At 25.5% G+C, this 27,817-nt stretch overlaps 1 protein-coding gene across 1 annotated transcript; it reads right to left on the reverse strand.

Moving 5' to 3' along the window:
• Positions 1-1,000: 1,000 nt before the first annotated feature.
• Positions 1,001-26,578, reverse strand: LOC129971171 (obg-like ATPase 1). The gene is made up of 12 exons (XM_056084705.1): positions 26,516-26,578; positions 23,792-23,924; positions 22,865-22,947; positions 21,432-21,492; positions 19,878-20,005; positions 18,250-18,425; positions 16,200-16,277; positions 15,854-15,951; positions 10,196-10,336; positions 4,816-4,912; positions 2,286-2,408; positions 1,001-1,159 (listed from the first exon to the last, which is right to left on the reverse strand). The coding sequence occupies exons 2-12, from the start codon at positions 23,890-23,892 to the stop codon at positions 1,052-1,054; spliced, it is 1,194 nt and encodes a 397-aa protein (XP_055940680.1). The 5' UTR covers positions 23,893-23,924; positions 26,516-26,578; the 3' UTR covers positions 1,001-1,051.
• Between the last annotated feature and the right edge of the window lie 1,239 nt (positions 26,579-27,817).

Consider the following 27,817-nt stretch of genomic DNA (forward strand, 5'->3'; position numbering starts at 1 on the left):
ATAAAAAAAAAAAAAAAGAATTATTTTTCTATATTCATTAGCATAAGGATAACCTTCAGGATAAAACTAATTAGTAAAACATTATTCAATTACTGATATAAAGACCAGGAGACAAGGGTGTATTGATCCTCTGGGCACTAATCCTATCATGTGTCACTAAAAAAAAGACATTAACACATTTATCATGTTTTTTGAAATGAAATAATAAAATGGGGTGAGGCCTTACCTCAGACATCATTCATATTTACTAAATTATTGATACTGATTGGGGGGGGGGGGAGTTATATTAGGCTCAAAGTGCCACTGCACTTAATATGGCTAGTATTTAAATTATTTGCCTAAACTTATACCTAATTTTAAACTATCATTTAATTTAACAATCACAATTTACTTTTAATGTGACTGCTGATCATATATTGCAATAACTTCATTCAAATATAAGAAAATCCACAAAATAAATACAAAAACTGACTTTAAAAGTAAATGAAAGTTAAATCCTCATAAATATATTTAACAGCAAAAGCTTCTTACCAAATAAATGCTTGAATGCATATAACCAAGATAAATTAATCAGTTCAACTGTAAAATTTCTCAGGAAAATTAACATCAAATACTGAAAATTAAGTTGCAAAAAGTCATATGATAGTTGAGATTTATAAATGTTACAGGAATTGATACAATACAACTGTCAAACACAACAATGTTTATTGCCATGGTTCACATATAACAAATAAAAGCAAGGCTTATAGCTTAAAGTTATATCTATGATTTTCATGAAAGAATAAACTGCATTTTTTGTAAAAGGAAAATAAGATGCAGATTAAATTTGTTACTTTTTGTTTTTTGTTTAGAGAAAATTATTTGTTTCAATTCTGAAAATCGTGTTGCTTTACAAAACAGGATCAAAACATAATAGAGATGAGATATCAAAATCACATATTTTTTGTACCAAATGATGTTATATTACTGAATAGTCAAAAATAAAAATTTACAAATGATCTCAATAATAAATATTATTTTTTTTTATTTACTGTCTTACAGTTACATTGAGCTATTTTTTCTTTGCTTGCAAACCTGCTCCAGCGTTAAATTTAAAAAATATAATGTCACCATCTTCAACAACATAGTTCCTCCCTTGCTGTCGATACTTTCCCGCTGCCTATAAAAGTTGAAATTGCATGAACTAACGATTCATTCATAAGGGAAAAAAAATTAATTTTAAAAACCAAAATACAACAGAACTATTTAATCATGACAAATTTTAAAATAATTAATAAAATCAACCAATAATAAAAAAAATATTAACTTGAAGACTTTCTTTAATATTTTCTCAAATTTTGGTAAAAGCTGCTATATTTTAAACACATGCAAAGTAGATGTAAATGAATGGCAAAGCACTGAATGAAAAATGTAGAAATGTGAGAGAATAAAAATTATTTTTTAACAAGACCTGAATTTTGTTCTTATGTAGATAAGCTGAAATCTTTTTGATTTAATATGGAAAATTACATGGCTAGCAAATACAGCTATAGGCAAACAAAATAAGTTGAGGAGTATGTGAAGGAAATATCTGTAGAGCAAGTATTAAATACTAATGCACTGTTCAAATTATAATGCAAAAATAAAGTTTTAAATAATACTGAAAACATAAACTATCTGACTTTGCAATCTACTAATAAAACATGACAATAAAGAATAATAAATCTATAACTATTCAATATTATAATACTGCAATATTTTCTAAATATTACATACATAACCATACTCAATTAAAACTAGAAAATTGCACTGAAAACAGCTTTTATGCTAAACACCTGAGTATAAACTTCACTTAAATATTGATAAATGTTTTAACCTCTGAAGAAGTTGATAATCTTAAATATCATAATCTTGAACTACTCTTACAGTGTTTTTAGAAAATCTCTTTATGTTTATTTTAAAAATCCTTACTTGGATGTATATGTTTTCGATAAGTTGATAATTTAAAATTGATAATGTGTTATTAAGGTTTTTAAGATCAAATGGCAAAAACTAAAGAAACAATGCTTTTTCTTCTGCAAACAACAACAGAAAAATTTTAATAAGTAATTATTCTTAGTGCATAAAATCTAAAAAGAAATTACTTGCCTTTATAAGAAAAAATTAATTTAGCAGTAAAATAATGCAAAAATTCAACATACCATGTGTTATAATAATCAATATTAATATAAAAAAAATTTAAAAAAAACACAATATATTTTATCGATTCTTATAATTTAAACAAATGATCCCAATCAGTGACATACTTTTAAGGCTGCTTCAGATCCTTCTTCTTTGAAGTCATCATATTTCATAACTTCAGCCATTATGAATCCTTTTTCAAAATCAGTATGAATTCTACCAGCAGCTTGTGGAGCTTTAGTGCCTTTCTGAAATTTTTTTAATTGAAAAATTTGTAAGACTCAAAACATTAAGTTATAAAGTATCTAGTGGGTATATAAGAGATAACATATATTAAGAATCGGTACCATCTGAAGCATAGCAGAAGACACAAATGAAAATAAAGGAAAAGGTAAACAAAAATTAAAATATTAAAGTAGTATTTGGGGGATTTAGTGGATTTTGCTTCATGTAAATAATTAAGTTACAATTGGTTTTGATTATTATGATAATGGATATTAAACACAATTAAATTATTATTAATTAAAGTCATCTGTATGATAGTAATAATAAAAAATAAAGCAATCAGTGGAAAAAATTAAGATATTTGCATTTAAAAAATTAACAGTAGAACAACAGGAAATATGATAGTCATTGAATTCTGAAAATGTCTAATCTTTAATCTTAGATATAACCAGCCATTTAAATCACTATCTATATATATAATGGTAATGTGCACAAAGGAAGATAACATTGAATAAAAGCAACTATGTAAAATTATAATCAAATTATTAAAAAAAAAAAAAAGAAAGAATGAACTACATGAAAAAATATCAAAAACAAATGAGAAAACTTTTTGTGGGGGAAAATAAAAAAATTCTAAAGCAGATGACAAGGTCTTAAGTGTCATTCATAAACAAACAGATCATATAGAGCTGCATGCAACTGGTGTTGTTATTCAAGTCATGGGAAATTAACATGGAGTAAGTTTTAGATCTTCAGTGCAAACTTTTATTTTTAAACAATATTTGAATTAATCAGCTATTTTATAAAATATTATTCATCCTTTGATCAGTATGACAGATTAGTAATTTCAGTTTCACACAGCTAAAGAATCATACGAAGAAAAAAAAATGTAAATAATTTATTTCAAAAGCTCAACAAAAATCTTAAGTAAAAATTTAATATTGATTTTTATCCCTCACAAGTGAACCATGTACTCTATCATGTTTTTTTAATTTTTTTTTTAAATATGATTTGGAGGTGCAATTTGAATGGCATTTTATACCAAATTTATGGCAATATAGTAGTTATTAAAATCAATTGGAATCTAGCCTCCTTTGGTGATCAGCTTATTCAATTAGATGATTTTTTCAGGCTGTAAATGATTAATATGGCATGTGTTTTTTTAAAAAAATTCACACTGTTTTTTAAAACTACTGAAAAACAAGAATTCAATTGACTTAGTTTATTAAAAATCAAAAGGTGTATATATTATGAAATTAAAGCAGAAGTGAAAATCCTACTGCAGAGTTAATGACAGGCAAAAGCATGCAATTGAATGTTTTGATAGATGAATTAGAATTTCAAAATAACTTTAAAAAATATTGTGTATGAAGTAAACATTGTATATCAAGTAAACATTGTACATCAAATTAAATGAGGCGATATAATTAAAATTATAAAAAATATTATACAAAAATGAAACTGATTTCATTAAATAAGTAATTTTTTGAATCTTAAAATGATACAATAATTGCTTTGGAAGACGTGAACATCAATGATAAATGTTTGCTTGGCAAATAAATTATTCAGACTACATGATTTGAGAAATCTAACATTTTAAAAGTATAATCTTTTCAGTTCTACAGAGTAAACGTTGGGGAGAGGAGAGTTATAATATGTGTAAGTCAAATTTAAAAAAAAATTAAACACTACATCAATTTATTTGTGGTTGAAATCAATTTTTTTTTTGTTCCAGAATCTTCTAAAAAAATTAAAGCATCAATCCATATATAAACAAGAGCAGATCATTTCTTTGTTCCAAATAATTAACTATCTAGACTTCACACATTATTCTGAAGGACCAGGTAGAATACATTTTAATGGTGAAATGAATAAACAGGGAAGAAAAAAGTAAATACAAATGCTACAAGTGATTTCTGAATCATACATAAATGTGCTATCAAAGAATTCTTGAAACTTAGCACAAATAAACTCTGTCATACAGTAGCTTAAAAAAAAAAAAAAAAAAAAAAAAAAAAAAAAGAAACTAAAGAAATTTTGTAAATTACAACTTTTATTTATTTATTTTGCAAAAATAACAGGGGCTGTAAATAAAATTAACAACAGTATTCTTTAGTTTTAATTGTTTCAGGCAACAATTCTAGCTATCGTTTACAAGTGTACACAAAACTCTTTTAAACATCAAATAATGGTAATTGATATAAGTCTTTAAAATACATAATACAAAATAATAAAAGTGCACGTCTTTTTTTAAAATTTTAGACTTTTAGATTATTTATACAAAATGTTATTTCTAAACTGAAGAAGTATAATTTAAAGAGCTTTAAAATCAAAATGTTTATGTAATTTTACATACAGATTAAAAGCTTCTAAATTATTGTACTAGTAATTATATTACAAATTCATGCATCAGATAAAATGCATACTTACTTGAATAGTCCATGCTTTCACCTCATCTTTTCCAGAAGTGAAAAAATAACAAAGTTGTAATGCTTTGTAACCAGTCACAATTATCTTTTCTAAATTGCTAAAAAGAAAATAATAGCTATGAATATAAAATAAATAGAAATTGTTAGCAGCACAAAATGAAGCAAAAATTTTATGAACTTAATCACAAATCTGATGAATTATTTTAATTTTTCAGAAAGCCTTCTTTTTTTTATTTTTATAATGAATTCATTTTACCCTTTCATTCAATGTATTTAATAAAATTTTCTCTATTGCATATGTTATCAGAAAGTAACATGAAGTAAATATAGCATTCTAAATAAATATTACAAAGTGATGGATTAAAGTAATTGATCACTTGATGATATTAGGTACTATGATTGATACTATGAGGTTCTGGTAGGAATATACCTTCACACACATTTATGCATATGCAATAAATTATTTTAAATATAAATGCAATAGGATAGACCAGGGCTATTTGACACCAGGGGCACTTGGCTAATAGCACAGTTATAAGCTACTAAATGGCAATAGAAGTGGGAACAGAATGAACAACAGGAAGTATGACTTCATACACTCAGAAATTTTTAGTTAGTTTCATATGGGCCAGCCGACACTAGAGGCTAAAATGCTATTTTTTGCTTGAACAGTAATTATTTACCACTCGATTTCCTTCTGGAGTATACAGTATTAGCAATGGAGTTTATTGCATGTTACATTTAGTATTTTGACATTCATGAGATTATATCTTTTAATTAATTTAATATTTATGAAAAAAATGGCAAGACTGGGCATGTTGGCCCTGTGCTTTGAATAATGTTGATGACTAATATTTTTTTTTCAGATTCATGGTTTGAAATAAAAAGAGGACGATAAAATAAAGCATCATTTCGAAAGCAATGAAAACAATATTTCATTAAGAATTATTTTATTCAAAGGCTGCTAAAAGTTTGGGATACCTTTGTGTTCCCTAAAACACTTGTGCCAAAAAGCTTCAAAAGCTGGGAGTGCCTATCAGCTACCAAACAATATGAAAATTTTTCAGGTGTCAGAAGAAAGCAGATCTTGCAGAATATGTAAAATGAGCATCAGATGTTTATTTTGATCTCAGTGTGAAAGAAATTTGTTTTCCAGTTTGCTCTTTCATTAAAATGGAAAGTGCCTGATTAATGGAAGGAAAATCAATAAGTAAACAAGTACTGATTCAGCTTATTTTTAAAAAGGAGCTCTTCCTTATTCATTAGAAAGTTTGCATTTTTTAACACAATGTTACCACAAATGTAGTTTTGGACTCGTGAACATATGGAATATGGATCAGACATATTCCATAGTGACTGTTCTCCCACTGGCTACCACTGAAAGCAATATAACAGCCCACTTTGTAGTTGCTTGAATAAGTCCATTGAACTCATACATATTTCCCAATTCAGAATTACTTCCAAGTTATGTAACGGACCATCCTTAAACCACATCAAATGTATCTCGGCGATTCTTTGTTTTTGGATTGCATTTATTCTAATCTGATGCCTACTGATTTTGACGAAACTTCAGCAGCAGAGTGTGAAAAAAATGGCACTTAACTGCTGCAGGTGTTATCATCTCCAAACCCTGAAGTTTTGATCCCAATATACTGTTGGAAGAACTATGGCCATTATCAAAGGCTGACAAAGAACAAGAAAAGGTAGGCTGCTATTTTGATAGATACTTTCGTGAAAGATGCACTTCAGGCAAAAAACAAGCCGTTATGATAAAAAGATTAAAAACAAATGTAAAAACCAAGACAAAAGTTGTACACAATAAAGAAAAAGAAAAAAAAAAAAAAAAATGAGATGAGATAAAGTGGCAAAAGATGAAATGCAGAGAAAAAAAATGGAATCCAGGAGCAAATCTTTCATTCTGAGAATGAAGAAAAAGAACTCATGTCTTCCAATGATGGATACGAATTTGATTTGATTTAGGATTCGGATTATTTGAATTTATAAAAAGAACCAGAAGTCAATTATTTTATATTAGTGAAACTGTTAATTGTAGATAAAAAAATTCCAAAATTTTTCTTAGCTAAAGTTTGAACCAAAAGAATCCTCAATAATGAAAAGTAAGCATTTTCAAGAAAAGTTCGAATGCATTTATTTTTCCAATGAGTATGAAACAGCAATTGCTTCTAGAGCTGGTTTAAAAATATTTCTGCCACCGCCTTTGAGCAGTGAGGAAACAAGGGGACAAAAAAACTTTTTTGCAATTTGTTGCAACTCAGTTTGTTGTATCTTGATTAAATATTTCTAAGAAAAAGAAAGTGCAATTTTTAGTTAAATTCATTTATTTAAACTTCAGTTCAATAAAAGTTCCTAACTAAAACATTTTCATAAAATTTACTTTGTAAATATGTACTTGCAGCATAATTAAGAAAAGTACAAATATATAATGCCCACTTATCCTGCATATGGCGCCAATGTACCCTGGCCCCAGGGCAGGATGACAATGGTGGAGTTAATTGATTCAATTCGATATTGTTCCTTTATTTTTTTTAACCAAATTGTTATTAATTTCGTTTTATACTAGCCAAAGGATATAAGAATGTGTTGAAATACATATCAGTTATTTAATCATTACCAAAAAAAAAAAAAAAAATCGAAATTGGTATTAATCAGTCCTAGTCTTTCCTACTTAATATTTATTTTTGATTCATTCATATTTCTCTTTTACATTCTAGGTAAATTCCTTATAGGATTCACTGCAATGATTCTCATGAATGACTTCAGGAAAATTTCTACAGATCTTCACCAATCATAGGGACTAGAAACTTAAACAAAAAGGGTGGTTGGGGTTTTATAAATATAAGTATATGCATATAATGCTTTTCCCAAGTTATCTTATGAAGATAACTACAGTAATTTTATTTAGATTTTAACTAAATTGGAATATGCTGTAAGAAATGTAAAAAACCTGGATGAGTTCGTAAATGAGCCATCTAGATCAAAGGGTGTTGAAATTTTCATTTTGTTATAACTTCTTTAATATTGAAGATAGAAAAATAAATCAAATTGGCCAAATTAACATGTTATTAAGACAAATAACTTTTGTATGTCAAGTTTTTTGATAGCAGCAATTGCTCCGAAGTTAGGAGCTGAAAAGTTGTTTTCAAGCTCTAATTTTGTCTGTTTCTAACATCAATAATTTATGCTGCCAGTTTTGAAATTAAAAAAAAAATAATTTAAAAAAATTCTATTTTTTTTCTAATTATTTGAAATTAATTAAATGCATGGTGAGTAAAAATTAAAAACTTGAATCAAACTAACAAAATAAGAATAAAAAAAGAAAATTTAATGGCAAAAATATACATTATTTAAAAGTTGCATTATTATTATGCATGCTTTTTAGCTCTTTATACATATATATTTAAATGGGCCTCATTATTCCAGAGTTTTTGTTAATTTAATGGTCTTTTGGTTAGATGTCTACTACTTTACTGAAAGTATATTGTATTAAAAAATCACGGTTTTAATCCAAGCATGGGTACTTTTATTAACCAACAAATAATAATTAATCACCAAAAAAAAAAAGATAGGAAAATATATAATATTAGTCTATTGATTATGTTTGCCAAATAGCATGCAATTAAGGCTAAAGTTTTCCAATGGTATACAATTAATATACAAATGCCAATGAATACATATTTTTTTTTAAAAATCTGATGATAAATTTTCTTTTAATTCAATTAACAGTTATAATTGAAATATTTAAAATATTTAAATGTGTAACAGATAAGATCTTAGCAACAATATTAATTAAGGAAAGAAGATGATTTTTTTCCCTCCAATATAAATGAAAAATTAAATAATAAATTCATACTTTTTATTATAAAATGTTATAGTATTCAATTAATTGAAAGAATATTTGCAAATGATAGTTAATTTCCTCAAATAGGTTTAAAATATATATGGATACACTTTTAGTTCTTGCCAACTAATCCAAACTTTTAGCATTTTCTAAAAACTTTAAAGCTTTTCAATAATACAAAATTTGTTACAAGCTTAGATTTATATAGTATTTTTAAAATATCTATACTTTGATATTATTTATTTTGTAATAAACACTGAATTGTTTGATAACAATATAAACATTACCTATGATTGCTTCAATATGTAATTTTTCATTTTTACTTTATCATATACAAAGTACAGAGAAGGTGTTGTAATTATCCAAAAATTCAAACTCGAGATTTTGATGAAATTCTTCATTTCAAACACCCCTGAGTCTAAAAAACATATTTTTGGCATTATGGATGTCTGACTTTTTATAACAAAATAAGCACTTTGAAGTAAATAAATGAAGTTTCATATGCAGTATTTACACCAAATGTGCAGATTTCTATCAAATATTGAGCTAAGCCTATTCAGAGGAAATCTGTCTGACTGTTTGAATAGAAATCAATTCAATAGTTACAATGTAAAGAGCAATGTAAATAAAATTTGGTACGCAAGTTTATCACCTAAAATGGAGATTGGTATCAAATTTTGAACTAAATCTATTAAGCAGTTGACCATATATTGGTCCGTATTTTCTCATGCATGTAGATATGATAATTCATAAATGCAATGACTTAAATTAAAGAAGTTCATTATATTGTCTTGGAACTAGAATTGAAGTTAAATTTTGGTGTGAATTGGTCTGCAAAAAGAGTTCAAAACACATATTTTCAAAATAAATTCAGTAAAATTGGTAGCTTCATGTCATAGCTCTGTACTTAGCAATTATCACCAGATCTGTAATTTGTAATTACTTTTCACGGCGTTAGGTATACATATAAAGTCTTATCCAAGATCCACGATTTTATGCAGGGAGAATTAATAGGAAGGTATATCAGAATGTTTCGGAGTTTTTGCCTAAGGATTGAAAGGAATTTGAAACTTAGATGATAAGGACTCTATCATTGCCACCACAGCTTACCGAGAGGAATTAATGTGAAATTCACAGAAATCACAAACAATTACATCCCTTTTTATACTGAAATTTGTTTATTGCTCATGCCTTTGATATATAATATTCATAACAATTGCATGCTTTTGTACATTTTTTTAACTGTTTTTAATGGTGTCGAAAAAAATTTATAGAATCTATTTTTGTAAACATTATTTTTGATTAGATTACATGATTTTATAAATGACACCTCAATAACAACAACAACATAAAAGTCAATCTTTTCTAAGAAGATTTGAACATCAAGAAATACTATTATTATTCAAACTTCATAGCAGGGGAATATCAACATTTAATATAATAATGTAAGATTTGCAATACATTAAAAAGAGAATCATTCCTCAAATAAAGGGGAAAAAATGTAAAAGTAACCAAATCATACCTGTTTGCTCCAACTTCTTTCATATGTTTCTCTCTTTCTTCCGGTTCCATTTCTGATAATTTTTGCTCAAATGCCCCACTGAAGGGTATTATTGATGCTTTTGGATCATTTTTATCAACCCATTCTTTGATTTTCGGTAACCTAAAAAAAATAAGCAAATTACATAAGGCATTTTAAATTTTACTCAAGGAGATAATAGAAAATATTTCATTACCATATTCTAATGAAAAGAATTTAAAAAATAGTTTGTTTCAGAATGTTAAATTAAAATCAAATGTCACAATTAAAAGTATTTATATAATCTGAATAGGTTCTACAGCTAGTCAACTTTTTTCATTTCAATTAATAACATTCTCAAAGACTCGCATGTTACTGATGAATGGAAGCCAATACTGTTAAAACTATTTTGAATATTTTGTAAAAAACAAAATAAAATTTCTTTTTTCTTTTTTTTATTGGAAAAAAAAAAGATAATTTGCTAGCAAATATCACACATGAAATAAGAGAAAAAAACTACTTTGTCTGAAAACATTTTTAAAAGTCAGTACAACGAATATAACACACATTCAAAATTTTCTAAGAAATAATTGTACAAAATATATTTTAAAGCAAGTAAGTCAAACACACATGGTCACACATATATTGTCCAAAACAAATATCTTTGTTTTCAGCAAATGCAGAAATGTGACAAGATTGAACAAAAGTCATGCATTTAATAGAATTTTCAAGCTCGTTAAGAAGAACCTTTATTCAAAGACCTTTTTTTGGGAAGGGGACTCTCAAGGGGCCATGAATTTCCATAGGTTAGAAATAAAAATGCAAACAATAAGTTTAATAAAATATTTTTACAATTACTTTTTCAAATGCACTACTGATTTCTTGTTTACAATTATAGATGCTTAAGTGAACAAACATTAAGGATACCAATTATACTCATTTCACAATCAGTAAGCCAAAATTTATAGTTCAAAGTGAGTTTTTGAGACCCCAATACAACTGTTAGCCATTGCATGGCTAAAACTAGATGCTAATTTTTCACAAATTCATTTGGTTACTCATTGCAAAAACATATTTAGATTTCAACTAAAACAAAATGTATTAAAAATTGCTTATTCCACAAGAATTTCTAGTTTTAGTTTTGACCAATGTTTGGCAAAAAGAAGGAAAAGGGCACAGAGGCCATTAGAAACATTTAAAAAAATGAACTGAAACAGTGTGAGATCAAAACATTTCAAATTTCTATATATCAAAATACAGGCTCTCTTAAAGCCCCAATTTCTAAAACTGCATGATTCTTCATTAAATTAAATTATTAAATTTTCACCCTTTTTGCTTTTAAGTCATTTAGTTTATATGCATAAGTTGATTTTCTTATTCTTTTCATCATTTTAAGATTACCTGTCTATGTTTTTGATATATTTAAAGCAGTCATTTTTTTTTATATATAACCTTCTTTTGTGATTTGACAATTCTCTATTCTATAGCCTTTATAAAAAAATTCTGCAACACAATATATACTTCTTTTTTAAGGTTCAATCTCAATACCTTTATTTAAAGAAAATCCCCTTTCAACTAAGGTCTGGCCATAAGATTGCATAACAGAAACTTAACCACCTCCCAGAATTTCTGATAAGACATTTGGCTTTCTAAACAATTTGAATATTTCAAACTTGTCAAATTGTAACAAATTCTAGAGCATATCATTCATGAAATTACCTATTTTAAAAAAAATAAAATCATGCTCTTTATCTTGTAGTCACTTTCAATGCATAAGAATAACAAGAAGGGCTTTCGTTTCAATATAGCAGGACTGGGTTTGGAATTTGGTATGAATATACAGCAGATATTACCTTTCTCTTGAATTAAAACAACTGATAACTTTGCCAAATTCAAAGGAGATTTATCCAAAAAAATCTACAAAAAATAAAGTAAATAGAAAGTACTGATATTCACGTTTCAACCTTTTAGCATTCTGTCCCCCAAACAATCCTATTTTGAAGAATCAAACTTTGTTACTAAGGTTAGACTTCCACGAAAATGCTTTTTCATGACACTGAAGTTTTCAAACAACTATCCAACTTCTCCATGTCCAAAATGTTGTCCATGCTTTTCAAAAATGGCCAAAGTGGCATTTAGTAGAATAAATAATTTTGCACTATGACATGACAAAAAAAAAACTGTTTCCAATCTTTGTTAGGGTCTAATCTTTTTCATATTTCACAAAAAACTTAAATGATTTAGAGTTTAGTGCAAAGAGTCTATCTTTTTTGATGTTTTCAATACATATAATTTGTTCCACATTTTTATTACTTGTTGAGCAGCAGCTGCAATCTCTAGACAACTGGTTTAGCAAAAATTCTTGGAAATATTAATAATCTTTGTAAATTTTAGGTTCCTCCCTTTGAATAAATAACACAGATCAGAAAAAAAAAAAGGTTCAATATCCCAAGAAGATATTATTTGCATTGTTAAAAATGCATTTCATATTTCATCATCCAATAAATTTTTTAAAAAAAATTCAAATTCAAATTTTCTGATGGACCATCCACTGACATAAATAATAATTTTATCAAATTCAGTTTGTAAGTCTCATAAAATATCTTTGGTTATAGAATGAACCACAAAAATTAAAGCCACATATCTATGTTAACCTCCTTAGCCATTTTTATTTATTTTTAATCATTCAAAACAAAATGCATATATCCATTTGTTTTGTTTGCAAATAATTACTGAATGCTTCATCAAACATTAAATTGCATATATTATGATATGTGAGACATTAAAATGAAATATCCAGAATGTATGGAGCAAAGCTAAATGAAATAAAATAAGAGTATCTTATTGGTTCATAAAAGAATTTTTTTGGCATTGCACAGAATAAATTTGCATTCTCCCCGCATGATTTACATGAATAACTCTCTTCACACTTCAATGATAATTTAAGTTCTGCCTTTATCCAATGCTCATCCCCCCTTTTCTTCTAAATTACATAGATTGGTGGTTGATAGTTTTCCCATAAAAACATTCTTTTTTTGTTTTTGCAACTCTCAAAGTGAAAACAAATCACAAACAGGGTTTCTCTTCTTTAATGAAAAAATAATGAATGTACTTTGTACCTATTTTTCAAAGACCAATAAAAAATCAAATACCATGGAAATTAGTTTAAATTCTGTTTTCAAAATTTCTAATTATATAAATTGTAAACTATAAAGCTAACTAAATTATATACCAATGAAAAACTCCCAACTGTCTATCACTTATGTAGAAACCTAGTAATCTAATACAAAATGCCATCATTATTGAAAACTGCAAATTTCATTATTTAAAAATACTGAAATATTCTATGGCATTAACACCCTCTTGTTAGTGGATGATATTATGCTTTCAGTGAACAAGAAAATTAAGTTTATTTTCAGAATTATTGCAGTGATTATGTCTAATATATTCATTTGTGAGTATAAAAGTCTCAATTTACATTGCATAAGATGAAATCCATTAGATGAAAAATTACAAATGGACACTGCAATTTCACACAGCATTAAACATCATAATAAATACGTATCAAAATATACAAAATAAGGGAAAAGAATAAGACAACATCAACAACAGCTTCCGTTTATGTTTATTAAAAACTAGCCGCCTTTGGCGACCAGCCGGTTCGCCAATCTTAATGTTCGTTAAAATTTTAATAATTAAATATTTTATGCAATTTCTACTTTAATAGCTTCTTCATCAAAATATTTTAAAACTTCAAATTTTGATTATCATATAATTCATTCATAATATTATAAAGGCCTTCAGTCATAACGTAATATGTATCTCTCTCATTTTCTGTTAGCACCCGTAGAATTTATGCTTTAAATTAAAGTGGAAAGAATTTATCTTCAATTAATATAATAATATTTTTTACTGAAACAAAGCATTTTTTTATAATCTGATTACTGAAAATAGAGTCACTCAGCTTTTAAACTTTATGGGCACTAAAGAATATCTTTTTAAATTTATGTAATATCTCAAGAGTTTGGTCAACAAAATTTTCTTAGATTCATTATGAGCAGATCGATTAATTAACAATGTTTAAATTTAAATGCATCAAACACTAAGAAAATAAAACGAATCGTTTAAAATAAACGGTTGAAAACAGGTTTTAAAAAAACTACTTAAAAACCGATGTACTTAAAACTATAAGCATATACCAAAAATATATAACTAACATAAATACAATTTACTTACAAAAGCATGCAACTAACCCAAAAATAATTTAAATCATCCATTGATAACGTTGTCATGGCAACAATCAGAACAGAATGCGCATGCGTGAATTTTCTTCGCCGGTTACGTAACGCAAATACGTGATTTTTTCTACGCCAGTTGGGGTAACGCTATGCGGATTAGAAATTTTTAATTTCCTTTATTCTGTTTTATTTTAATTCAAAAGTACTTCAGAATGAATCTGAAAGATTGATTCATTAACAATGTTTAATTTTAAATGCATCAAACATTAAGAAAATAAACAGAAGCGATTGAAATAATCCGCCGAAAAATTTTAACCCTAGCCTCATTACTGTTGGGAGAAAAAAAACTGAAGCATTTCTCGTTTGGCGCTGGGGATAATGGAAGATTTTTTTGGCGGAAAAGTTGGCGGTGGGGAAAATGGAAGATTTTTTTGGCGGGAAAGTTAGTTTTTAATTAATAATTAAAATTCTAATTAAAAATTCGAAAAAAGAAACCCCAGGTGCACATTCCCAACTTCCAAGGTATACATGTACCAAATTTGGTAGCTGTATGTCAAACGGTCTGGCCTGTAGAGCGCCAACACACACACACACATTGAGCTTTATTATAAGTATAGATTAGAGGAAAATGAAACAGAAATAAGTGAAGACTACTTCTGTTAGAAATCATAGTTAAAACATGAAACTCTTTTTAAAATGAAAATGGCAGTCAGTCTTCAAAAAATATTTTATTAATAATGTTGAATTTCAATAACTTATATGTTTGGAGGTATTCATTTTATGAAATGTTTTTTTTGTTCAGAACAGTTCTATATAAATTAAATAATAAATGATCCACATACAGCTTTATAAATTAAATAATATTTACATTCAGCTTCTATAATCACAAATATCTTTAAATAAGGCAATTTTAATATGTTTCTCATATCAGAAAATTATTGAATACATAGAAGGAATAAAATTATGGTGTAATAATTCAAAAATGTTTTTGATAATAAAAAATGGAAAAAGGCAAACTCCACAGGAATACAGAATTTTAAGAAGATTGGTAATTTAATGAATTTTATCTTTACAATGAAAAGAATTACAGTTCAATATATTATTTTCCGAGGGAAATATATTATCAGAATTAATGTATGTTAAAGATATTTAATAAAAATTAGTAATGCAGTAAAACAAAGACACAAAGCAAAAATGATATGTAAAAGAAAAAAGAAAAAATAACAATAAAAATAAGATTTTGAATCAACAAAAATTCATAAAATGTGTTATCATATGCAATGATTTTTCAATGCCATGTAAAATATTTTGTAGCATGCTAAATAATATATTTCCTGAGATAGAAAGAAAAAGAAAAATGATTTGTTTAAAAACATCTTTCATAATCAAGTATGATAAATTTATATCAGAATATTTCACTTACCATTTATTTTTCTTTTTTATGTAGTCTTTTTCTGCTAAATTAACTAAATATATCATAGGCTTAGATGTTAGGAAAAGGTGCTTATTCAACACTTCAATCTAAGAGAGAGAAAAGAATTAAATTGAATTAGGATAAACAAAACCCCCATTATAAAGTATTCAATTAAAAAAAACAGCATAAAATGTTTTCAAATTTAATTTATAGAGAAAGAGAAGCACAAGGTTAAAAATTCTATCAATATTAAATGGATTTTTTTTTTTTTTTTTTGCACTGACTTTAATTATATTAGCAAGATAATCACATTGAAAATATTTTTACCAGATATATTAAATTTAATTTAACTCACCTCATTAGCATTCCAGTCTGCAAATCGAACATGCTTTTTTTCTTCACAAATCAAATGTTTGATTTTGCAAAGGATATCCTAATCAACAAAAGAGAAAAATATTTTAAATTATTTTATTCCATAAATTTTTAAAAGTTTACCTTAAATGGCATTAAATCATATGCAACTTCAATTTTAGACATTTGAATGGTAAAATTTCAATAGAACAATAGCCCTATTTCTATAAAAAAAATTAATAAAATGATGAGAGTAAGCCAATTTAAAAACACTGAAACTTTATGCTAATTCAGCTGAGTTTTAAATTGAAATGCCTCTTAGTAAAAATATTGCATGTTATTTTTTAATGTGCAATATTTGCATTATATAGAAGAAAAAAATTCTTATAGACATACAAAAAAACTACAAAGGTGCCAAAAATTGCACAATAATCCACACCCACACAATTTGTAATGCATCAAAAATCAAACAAATTTCTGCATTGTACTATTTTCAAATCACTCTAGACTAAATAAGGGGACTAAACTTGGATCAATTGGGTTAAAGATACACTCCATTTATGTATGTATCAAGTGAGATTAGAAACAACTTAAGGTTATCAAAATACATGAACAATATATAATCAAAGTACATAAAAAAAGATAACTGAAAGTCGAAATTCAAGGAACAGTGATATGGTGTTAGACAAAGAAACAAATTTTTATGCCTGTCAAAGAATTCATAAACAGTGTTGAGAGAATTACAGCATAAGTAATTGTGCAATTTATAAAATCTTATTTTATACAAACAAAAATTAATGCTGATATATTTCATTACTATTAAATTTGTAAGGAAATATAGAACAAATATATTCATTCCTGATCTGAATATGTTAATGGGATTGGTATGTTCAATTCCAAATTGGTCATGATTCAATTTTTTAAGGGATGTCTAGAGTTGTTGCTTCATTGATTGTATAATAATAATTTATTATATTCACGCTTATATCATATTGAAATTGTAATATCACAGTTAGATTTTTTCTTAATTATTTAACTAGATTACTTTTTTTTAGAATGCTTACATACTGTTTTCATTCAGATATGAGATTCTCTGACATAAAAGAATGTTAAGCATCATTTTTGTTTTCTGTAATATTTTTTTAAAATTATTTCATGGCAATTCTTTACACATGGTACCCAAGATTGAAAAATCTGTATATAGTAAAATATAGATAGTAAGGGTAATTTAATCTTTTTATGAGTACACACACTATTTTTTCCACCATTAAAATATTAAATAGAAGTACAAATAAAAGAAAAAAATTAGAAACATGCTGCCATCTATTGTTTTCGTTTACTAAAATTATAAAAAGTTTAAATTAGTAATAAACATTAGTTATAAACATTGTTTAAAATTAAAATTATAAGCATAACTATAAATTATAAACATATACAAGATTGTTTAAGAGAAAAAAAAAACTCTTAGAAAGGTGAGTTTGATGGGAACTTACAATCTTTGGATAATTTGAGAATGGAAATTATTTCAAAAAATTAATATAAACATTGATGGCAAATGACATTTTTTAATGATACTATATACAACAGAATTTTTTGAAGATATCTAAGAGTTAAAATCAAGGTATTAATACTTATGAGCAAACTGATTAATCATTCCATGCTTTGGGAAACAAAGACAATGCTTAACACAATTTAGACATTTAAAAATTTAAGAAAGAAAAATTGAAACTAAGCACAATATGAAAAACAAAGAGATAGAATAGAGTATATTTTTGATAAAAACACAATTTAAAATCAAGGGAAAAAACATTAAAAAAAAACATGATTAAAATCACTTTAACAAATTTAACTTTTTAAAAGTATTCAAGTATAAAATTCACTTTAGAAAAGGTAATAAGATAACCATAAGTGTTAAATGCTGAGAAAATATATCATATAGTTTGTAACGAGAACCTTATAAAGGAGTGATGCAACAATATTTGCTTCATGAAATTTGCATGCAAAAGGTTTTTAAAAAAGTTTAAAAAAATATTTTCTAAAGAATAGCTACACACGTATTCAGGTTTAGCCTTTTTGTCACCTCCTCTTATGACAGTTCTTTCCATTTTATCAACAACTTGAATCAAGTATTCTTCATCTTTTAACCTTAATTCTTCATTAATAATTTCAATGTCTCGGACAGGATTGACATCACCTTCCACATGAGATACATCTTCATCTTCAAAACATCCTAGGGAGAAGAGGGGGAAATCAGATGTCTAATTTTTTTAATGAAATACATTTAAAATTTATTCAATTGCAGCACAAAAACATTCATTTTCTTCATGTTTATTACTCATATAATAACATATTTTAAGTACCCATTTCTCTGTCAGCATGAAAATTGTCTTAACAATTCTACAACTGTTTTTAATTTTCCCATAATGATAAACAAGTAGGAATATAAGAAACTTATATTTTAAAATATAACTGCATGAAAAATAAAAATTTTAAATAATAATAATGCATATCATCATCACTAATAAACAAAATAAAAATGAGTATTATGATGCGAATGTCTATAAAAATTATAAGATACAGATTAAATTAGCAATATTATGTTGAAAAAGTAAGGACCATAGAAGTATTAACAATTTTTTTTTCATGCAACCAGTGAACTTTCATAAGTAAAAGAACTAAAGCAAAATAAAAAATCTTACAAAGAGGCAAAGGTGAAATGTTCATGATGGTCTCAGGAATATTTATTTACATGATTTGTAAATAATTGAAAAAAAAAATCGTTTAACTAAAAGTATAGCATACTGTTAGATTATTTTATTATTTATTTATCATTGCACAGATTATTTTAACAACAATATTAAAGGCATATACCAAAAAAAAAAAAAAAAAAATCTGCTAAAAAGTGCAACAGAATCGCAGATTTGGGAGAATACACAGCATTTAAATATACACAATATGGAAAAATAATATTAAGGGGTTGCAATAACAGTAATATATTAATCTCTGCTAGAAATTTTTATCAGCCAGGGAAATATTAAAATATTTCATTTGGTTAAGAAATTCATCATATGCCCATTTTATATTTTATTCTAGAAATAGCAATTTTACTTTCTTATGCTCCGAGACAAGATTCAACATTATAATATACATTATATTAACCCCTCGCCAGCTGAGGAAAACTTGCGAGATTGGGTCCACAGTGCCACATATATATATATATATATAAGTATATAGTTGTGAGACATATATATATGCCAGGGCCAGTTAACACATTGACTTCAGGAGACGCCGCAGCAGGCAAGGGGGTTAATCTTATATTTTTAGTATGACAATTATTTCATTATAGAAAAAGTTCAGTTCAAACTTCCTAAGAATTATCAAATTTAAAGGGTTTATTTAAATTATATAGATGCAAATTATGTGAAATAAAAAACCTGAATCTATTTTCTTTCAGAAAATGTAAAACATTGAATTTCTCCTATTTAACCAACAACATAAATTGGAAAAATTTTTTGGTTTGATTTAAAAAAAAATAACCATAGAAAAAATGGATCTTATTTAATTATTTAAGATACAATTATTTATTGACTACAGCATGAAGTATACAATATCAAAAGAAATGTTAAGTATCAAAAGAAATGTTAATATCAAAAGAAGAGTTCTGAATATTAATTTCACTTACGGCAGAGATGAAAAATGGCATCACAAGCTCGAATATGGGATAAAAAGGCATTTCCAAGCCCTTGGCCTTCATTTGCACCTTTTACAAGTCCAGCAATGTCAACAACATTTAGAAAAGCTGGAACTTTGCTGAAGGATTAATCAATATTTAACTTACAATCAGGTATAAAAATAGAAACAATAACAAATATAAAATATAACAAATATAAAATAACTTATTTATTCATCACATTAAATCCATAAATCAAACTTTAAAAACAGTTCCTACTTAAAACTTATTATCATGTCAATTCATGAATATGTGATTCAATTTTAAAATAATTGCTGTGTACATATTGCAAGTATTTTTAGCTTCTCAGTATTTAATTCTGAATGACTTATAATTTAATTTACTTACAAGACAAATTAAAAATTCTTTGGAAAAAGAATTATGCTACAAAAGGCTTAAAAAATTGTTTTAACATTTTTCGAATGATTTCTGAATTTTAGACAGAAACGCAGTTGTAAATAATCTATAATTCAGTGCCAAAATAATACACTTTATACAACATTACATTCATTTTTATTAAGATTGATTAAATTCAAACAAGATAAAAAAGCTTTTTGAAAAAAAAAAAAAATCTTTGTTCAGGGAAAGATGGTGCCAACTTATTGTAAAATTTTTAAAAGATTTTATATCTTATTACATACTTAAACAGGTTAAATGTAATCTACTTTACCCAGATTTTTAATGTTTTTATGTAGCAGAATTAGTTCTAAAAATAAAGCAAACTCTATTTTTATCTGGAAATATGCCAGATCTTAACTAAAGTAGAAACCAGTCACTTATTGTCAGACTAATTTCAGAAAGGAATTCCTACAGTTAACAGCAAATAAAAAGTAATAATTAATGCATAATAACAGATTAAATACACACATAGAAACATAAAAAAGAAACACATAGAAATTAATATTAATGACTCTGCAGGTGTAGCCTCAGTCTTGATGATGTAGTGATAACTAATTCATCAAAATTTTCTGACAAATAGTTTTTGTAATATATATAAATTATATTATAATAGATTACTGAATATAAAATCATATTAATGAAATCACAATCCAACAATAGGAACTGATTTCAGCCATAAGTATAGATGATTTATAAGCAGAGATATATGAACGTGAAGCATTGTTACTTTAAATCAGACTTTTAAAAGTTTCATTTAAGTGTACCAACAATTTCCCAGTAAATCCAAATTAAAAATAAATAAATAAATAAATAAAAAATTAATGCATGTTTTTGAAAGCAATAATTGTTAGGACAAATTCTGTCAAAATAACAATTACTATGCAATATGCACTTTCAATTTAAATGATAATTTTATAATTTTCAAGAAAAAAAAAATTTTTTTAAAAAAATACTTACAGTATCAAATCAAATTCTGGAATTTGTAAAAACAACTAATAATTTTATTTTAAAATGCTAACTCCTAAAATGATTAAATTTTGATTCATGAAAAAATTAATTAAAAGTTTCAGAATAATATATGAAAGTATTAATGATAAAATTTAATACCTTAAAGGCTGAAAATATTCACACAAGTAGTCAAATCGCTTATCGGGAACTGGAACACGACGTATCTAAAACAATAATAATATCAATTATATATTTTGAAAATAAAAAATAAAATAAAACCTTTATTTCAGTTTTTTTTTTTTTTATAAAACTATTGCAGAAGAGATTCAATTTAAAGTATATTCATTAAGAAGATTGCTTCAGTTATCTACATTATAAATTCAATACAAATCATAATTTTTACACATAAAAAATGATGAATTCTTAAGTATAAACATGAGAAATTATAGTTTTTTCTTAAAAATGTGTTTAAGAAAAATTCTGAATTTTTTTAAATCTTAGAGTAGCACAAAAGAATATCAATGGTGTTTCAGAATCAGCAAATTAAAGCTCATTTTATAAAGCAAAGCAACTTTTCTTTCTTTTAAATATCAGAAAAAAACATTATTTGGCAAGAATGAATTCAAACTGAATTAATTAGGAAATATATAATAATCTTATTATATTATACTCCATACATGCTATTAATTAATCTTATTTTCTTAAACAAACAAACAAACAAACACACACACACACACACACACACACACACACACACATATTTAAAAATACATTACATTACATTTTTACTAATGCATTAATTACATTAAATAATATTATTTTCAAATGCACAAGTAAGTATACATAGATAATTTTATATAAGTTAGTAATATCAATAACAGCTGATTGATAGAGTATATATTAAATGTCGAAAACATAGTCTATATTTTTATAAGACTATAATTACTAATTTAGTCCAGGGAAAAAATACATTTAAAAGAAACTAAAGTAATGAAATTATATTTCTACAATTCATTATTTTAGTCTCATAGAAAAAAAAAATTATTATATTACTTTTCCATTTGAATTTTATATTTAAATTATCATTAATATAAAAACATTTATAAAAGCTATTTTAATTATAAACTTGATTTAAAATAGCATTAGCTTCAAAGTATGCATTACAAAATTAAACATGTGTACTTATTTATCCTTTCAAGTATCTTTTCAAATGATTAGAAACTTCAAAATGATGAAAAGCAGAACAAAATTGAAGTGAATTAATAACTTCTAATGTTTAAATATTTTAGAGCACAAAAGAATACAATTAATGGATTCAGTTTAGTACAAGTATAGGGAAAAAACCCTAACTGTAATGATTTTCCACCACTTCATGGGCATAAGGGATAAACTACAGAGACAGTGAATTGTTATACATTGAACATTAATTAATTACAAATGAACATTTTCTTAAATTAGTTGCATAAAAATTAATTACTGATATAAGCAAAATCAGAAAAAAAGTAAAAAATACATTAATGACAAACATAATAGCTGCAATTATTTAAAACAACATAGAAATTGATGTAATATTAAAATGTGTAAATACTTATTTTCATTAGGATCAATAGTACAAAAGGGAAAGTTCTCAGCAGCAACTTGACTGTTAGTCAAAATGTTGAATAAAGTTGATTTTCTGGAACAATTAGCAAAAATGAATTAATATACATAACTAATAATTTAAGATTACATTTACAATATGTAAAATAAAAATATTGCACAAATTGAATGAGAAAATTCTTAAGCCCAACTAAGAAAAAGAAATTTTCCTATTCATACAAAATGTTCATATTATTCAATAAATTTAATTTAAAATCTTTAAAAAATATGCCAATTAACCCTTATGTTCATTTTGTATAGTATACCATACATACAACTTTATAAAAATATACTACCACTATAAAATAATTTTAAATTAGTTAAATAATTTTTATATATACATTTTATTATATACATTAATAATAATAATTAATAATAATGTATATAAAATAACTTTTATATACATTTTTTTTTTTTTTTTTGCTTTTCTTCAAAAAAGCAATCTTGCCACAATAAGGGTTAATAGGATAGGTTCAAATACCTAAATCATTATTTACAACTTAAACTTTAATTTACAATTCATCATTTAAAATTTTATGGTGTTCTGATATTATTTTGTGGATTCAGTACCAGCTTGTTAGTAAATTGTACCAGCTAATTAAATCAACTTATTAACTGATAACCATGTTTTGAAAATATTATCAATGAACAAAATTTCAAAATGCAAACACATTAGGAACTTGAGTAAACTTGATTATAAAATTTCTTCCGTAGAAATATGAACCAAGACAAATTTATAAAAGTATATAAAATCTTTTAATGCATTCATTTCAAGTACTTGGCATATTTTTAAAAAATTAAGCTAATATGGAAAACATTTATAGGTATATCCTACTGAAACACTAAGATGGATGCAGTGAAATATAATTAAAATATCTTACCCTACATTTGGTAAACCAACCAGGCCTACTTTTAAATTAGTTCCAAGACGCCCTAACAAAGCAGGACGTTCAGGTCCTTCGTCTTTCTTCTTAGGAGGCATTTTTATTATTGTAGTTGGAGGCTGAAAACTTCCTATAAGAAATATGACAAATAATGTTTGGATCAAAATTCTAATATTTGAATAATTAAACAACTGTTAGAGACTTATCATGAATTTTTTTGATGTTCAGAAATATAAATAAATAAATAAAAGGTGCATTCATATATAACTTAATTATTTATAACACTAAATAAAAATTGGATTTAAATAATAATAAAATTGGTAAGACCAAGAAGAAGAAACAAATTCCATGATAAAAATGGATAATTACTTTTTTAAACCACAATGAATGTTTTAAATTAACTATCTTTGTGCATAAAAATTTCAAATTCCATTGATATATACTAGCAAGAGTTTAGTACACAAAAAGAAGTATTACAAGACTGAAATGTTTGTAATTAAACTGTGAAGGCAATAATATGCATCTTTCTTCCTTTCAAAAGAGGTTTATTTTTATTTATATATTTATACTTTTTATATTTTTGCTAAAATGCAGTTATTCTTAGTTAGGAAATGACAGCTATATAAGTTACAACTTGGTTAATATTATTTTAAAAAAATATGTTTCCATATATATGTAACAACACTACAAAAAGACCAATTCATCTAATTGTTAAGATAGTAAGTTCAATTGCAAAAGAAAATAAATATTTTTATCCCTTATAAGAAGTTTAAATTTTCTAATAATCCTTTATAAAATCCATCTTATCAGAGGATTTGATAAAATTACTTTTCTAAAAAATTAGAGATTGCATTTTTTCATAGTTAAAAATTTTTTTATAAAAATTTTTCAGTTTAATTCAAAAAGATCAATGATAACAATTTAATATATTAATTTAGTTCTACACAATTAATATTCCTAGTGATAGTAAATTAATTTAAAAAAATCAGAACAGCAGAGATAGTTTTATTTTTAAATAGCCCAGAAATGTTGTAGGTAATAATCTGGATTGTATTTTAGAAAACTGTTAACTTTTTGTTTTTTAATGAATGATTTCTAACAAATGAAAACAAATGTGTAGTAAGGCAAAATAATTTATGTTAAGACAACATGAATGCAAAAACAAACTATAACCAAAGGTATAAATGAAAGATAAATATATCAAGAATACAAAGATGCACTCTTTATGTGAAAGCAAAGTAAATATATATATATATAAATAGTTGACCATGCATTAAATCCAGACGGCGATCAAAGTAGCTCAATTACTGTGAAATTCAGTGAGAGGAAGATTTGGTTTTTACCTACTGTTATTACATAGTGAATGAATCCTAGTGATTTCTATGGGTTTAGTGATCATCCCCAACTTATTCATTAAGTTTCCATCTTCTATTATAATTTAGTTTTATTTTCTACACAAAAGTCTCAATGTGAAAAACTACTCTTATTTGATATTTCAAAAAATAACTTTAGAAGATACTGTAGTCCTAACGGACAAGTTACCACTGAATATTCCATTTTCATTATAGAATGGCTATTAAGAGGTATATTTTGTGTCTTAGAAATAAAAGAAAAAACGTTTCATCTAATTACAACATACTTAAGACTTTATGCACTCGTTAAGAATGGCTGCACATTAGAGTATATTATCTCAATTATAAATAAATTTCTTGTAATTTTTATATAAAGAACTTTAATGTTATTAATGCACTTACAATGATAAATTTATTAAGAAGGAAAGTAATAACCCTTCAATTATACAGTTAATAAATATTAGACCAAGAAATAAGTTCATATGGATATATCTACACATTCTGCCTTTGTTTCAGAAATTTTCACAATTTCGTTTTAAGTCACAAAATATGAAATAAAATATTTATATGTATATAAGAAAATATTCCAAATATGTTTACGGTATTGCTAATTATAAATCCATTATAATTTAATGAATAAAATTTAAATGTGACATCCATCATTTCATTGATAAAAGCATATGGTAAAAGTTTACAATTGGGTGCCCTTTGATTTTTTTTTTTTTATGCCAAGATCGGTCCTTTTTGTTCGATAACCCAACAGTAACATCAATGAAAACAAAATATTACACAAATCTACACTAAAACCCAGCATATTTATTTGGAACCCTTCAATTTAGCACTTGTATTGGGGAAAGAAAATAATGAATTTTAAATAGCATAGAATTGCATCATACTTATTTACAGGAAAAGCAAAATTTTTCAAGTAAAATTATTAAGTATCTATTAAAAATTTTAAAAAAGCATGTGTTAAAAATATTTTCATTTAATAATCTTTTTAAATAATATTTGATAATCAATATCCGTTTACTTAAATTAGATGACTGGTGTTCGTAGTGCTCTTAATTTCATCTGAAAATTCCATCAATATGTATAAGAACAATTTCTAAAAATATTTCTAATATAGTAAAATAGTGTTTTATAAAATAGACGTAGAATTTATATTTAACCGGCAGATTAAACGAAGTAATATAAGGATCAGAAAAAAAATTAAGATCTTTTATATTAAATTCGAATTTTATAAGAAATTTTTAGATGATCTAAGAGAAGTCAGATTAATATATTTTTTTTTATTCTGAGGAACTTTTTAGTTCCATAACAGAATAATATATCATTTTATAGCTTTTTATACAAGCATTTTTCCACTTACCAAATGCCAAAACACAACACAACGTGAACTATACAGTTAAAGCTACAGTTATTTGAAGTAATGCTCTTATTGCCAATTGAACTGTGGAAAAAATATTAATATTATTACACAGTATTTGACTCATAGTTGATAATGAAAGACATTCTTCTAATGGAAAAAAAAAATCAAAACAAATGAATGAAATGAAAAATTTGCTTTTTGAAGGTAAAAATAACAGAAAAAATGCAAAATGTATAAATATAAAAAAAAAAAGAATTTTAAAATTTATATTTTCATATTTTTACAAATTAATATAAGAAAATAGATTACTAAACTTTGTTATAATACAAAAATAAATAAAAGGATAATTTCTACCTTCCAATAAGAGAAAAGACAGAAATTGGTTTATCAGTGGAATCAGATTACGCTCACATGATATTAGTCATATATAATATACTAATTTTCTAAAAATCATCTGTTGTATCAGAGAAAAGATGTAACCAGGTACCATTAAAGATTAACAAATGATGCACAGGGCGTTTACCAGGGGGTGTGAAATGTAGAATTGGGAGAAAGAAATGCCATTGTTGAACTTTTATTCGAAATATATAGGATCGTTTAACCTCCTCTATGTATAGTACAGAACAATTAATGAACCAATTAATAAGAACTATTAATCAAGATAAATCTTGCTTTATGTACAGTGGGTAGACACCTTTTTGACAATTAAATTATACAGCTTATAAACGATCTTCGTTTCATGTATTCAATTAATAAGACGCGGATAAAAGCGCGAACCTTTAGTAATTATTATCAAAAATTTTCTGCAAAATCACAAGATTGAAAATTATGTAAATTTCTTTGACAGCATATTTAACAATTTAAAAAATTGAAGTAATGTTAATTATTTACACAATCATTTTGATTGTTTTTTTAAAAAAAATCTTAATGAAATAAGCGAAGAAAAAATTGAATGATTTCGAAGTGATATAAAGATAAACGCAAAACTTTCAATTACTACATATAATTGAATATATTAAAACTTAATTATATTGAAACTTAACCGTTTATCATTTGCAAGTTTTCTCAGGTGAGCAGCTAATTCGCGAAGAATATTAGTTATTTCAGAATTTCGATATACTTTTCGATTTACTCTTTTAATTCATCTTGTAAACTACACAAATATTATTAGACGTAATCCTCTTTCTTTAGTTTTCAATAATGGAAGAAAACTACGCGATCAAATATTTGATGAAACAGTGAAAACGGTTTGAATTTCGGAGCAATAATATAATATATTGTTGGGAATTAGACAAAAAAATA

Source organism: Argiope bruennichi, chromosome 6 (assembly GCF_947563725.1).
Source record: "Argiope bruennichi chromosome 6, qqArgBrue1.1, whole genome shotgun sequence".
NCBI lineage: Eukaryota > Metazoa > Arthropoda > Arachnida > Araneae > Araneidae > Argiope > Argiope bruennichi.

Excerpts from the sequence above, each read along its gene's own strand:
- LOC129971171 (XM_056084705.1), bottom strand. The coding sequence starts at position 23,892 with ATGCCTCCTAAGAAGAAAGACGAAGGACCTGAACGTCCTGCTTTGTTA. Across the intron at positions 20,006-21,431 it reads GAATATTTTCAGCCTTTAAG|CAAAGTTCCAGCTTTTCTAA; the intron begins GTATTAAATTTT and ends TTAATCCTTCAG. Across the intron at positions 15,952-16,199 it reads CAGACTGGAATGCTAATGAG|ATTGAAGTGTTGAATAAGCA; the intron begins GTGAGTTAAATT and ends TCTCTCTCTTAG.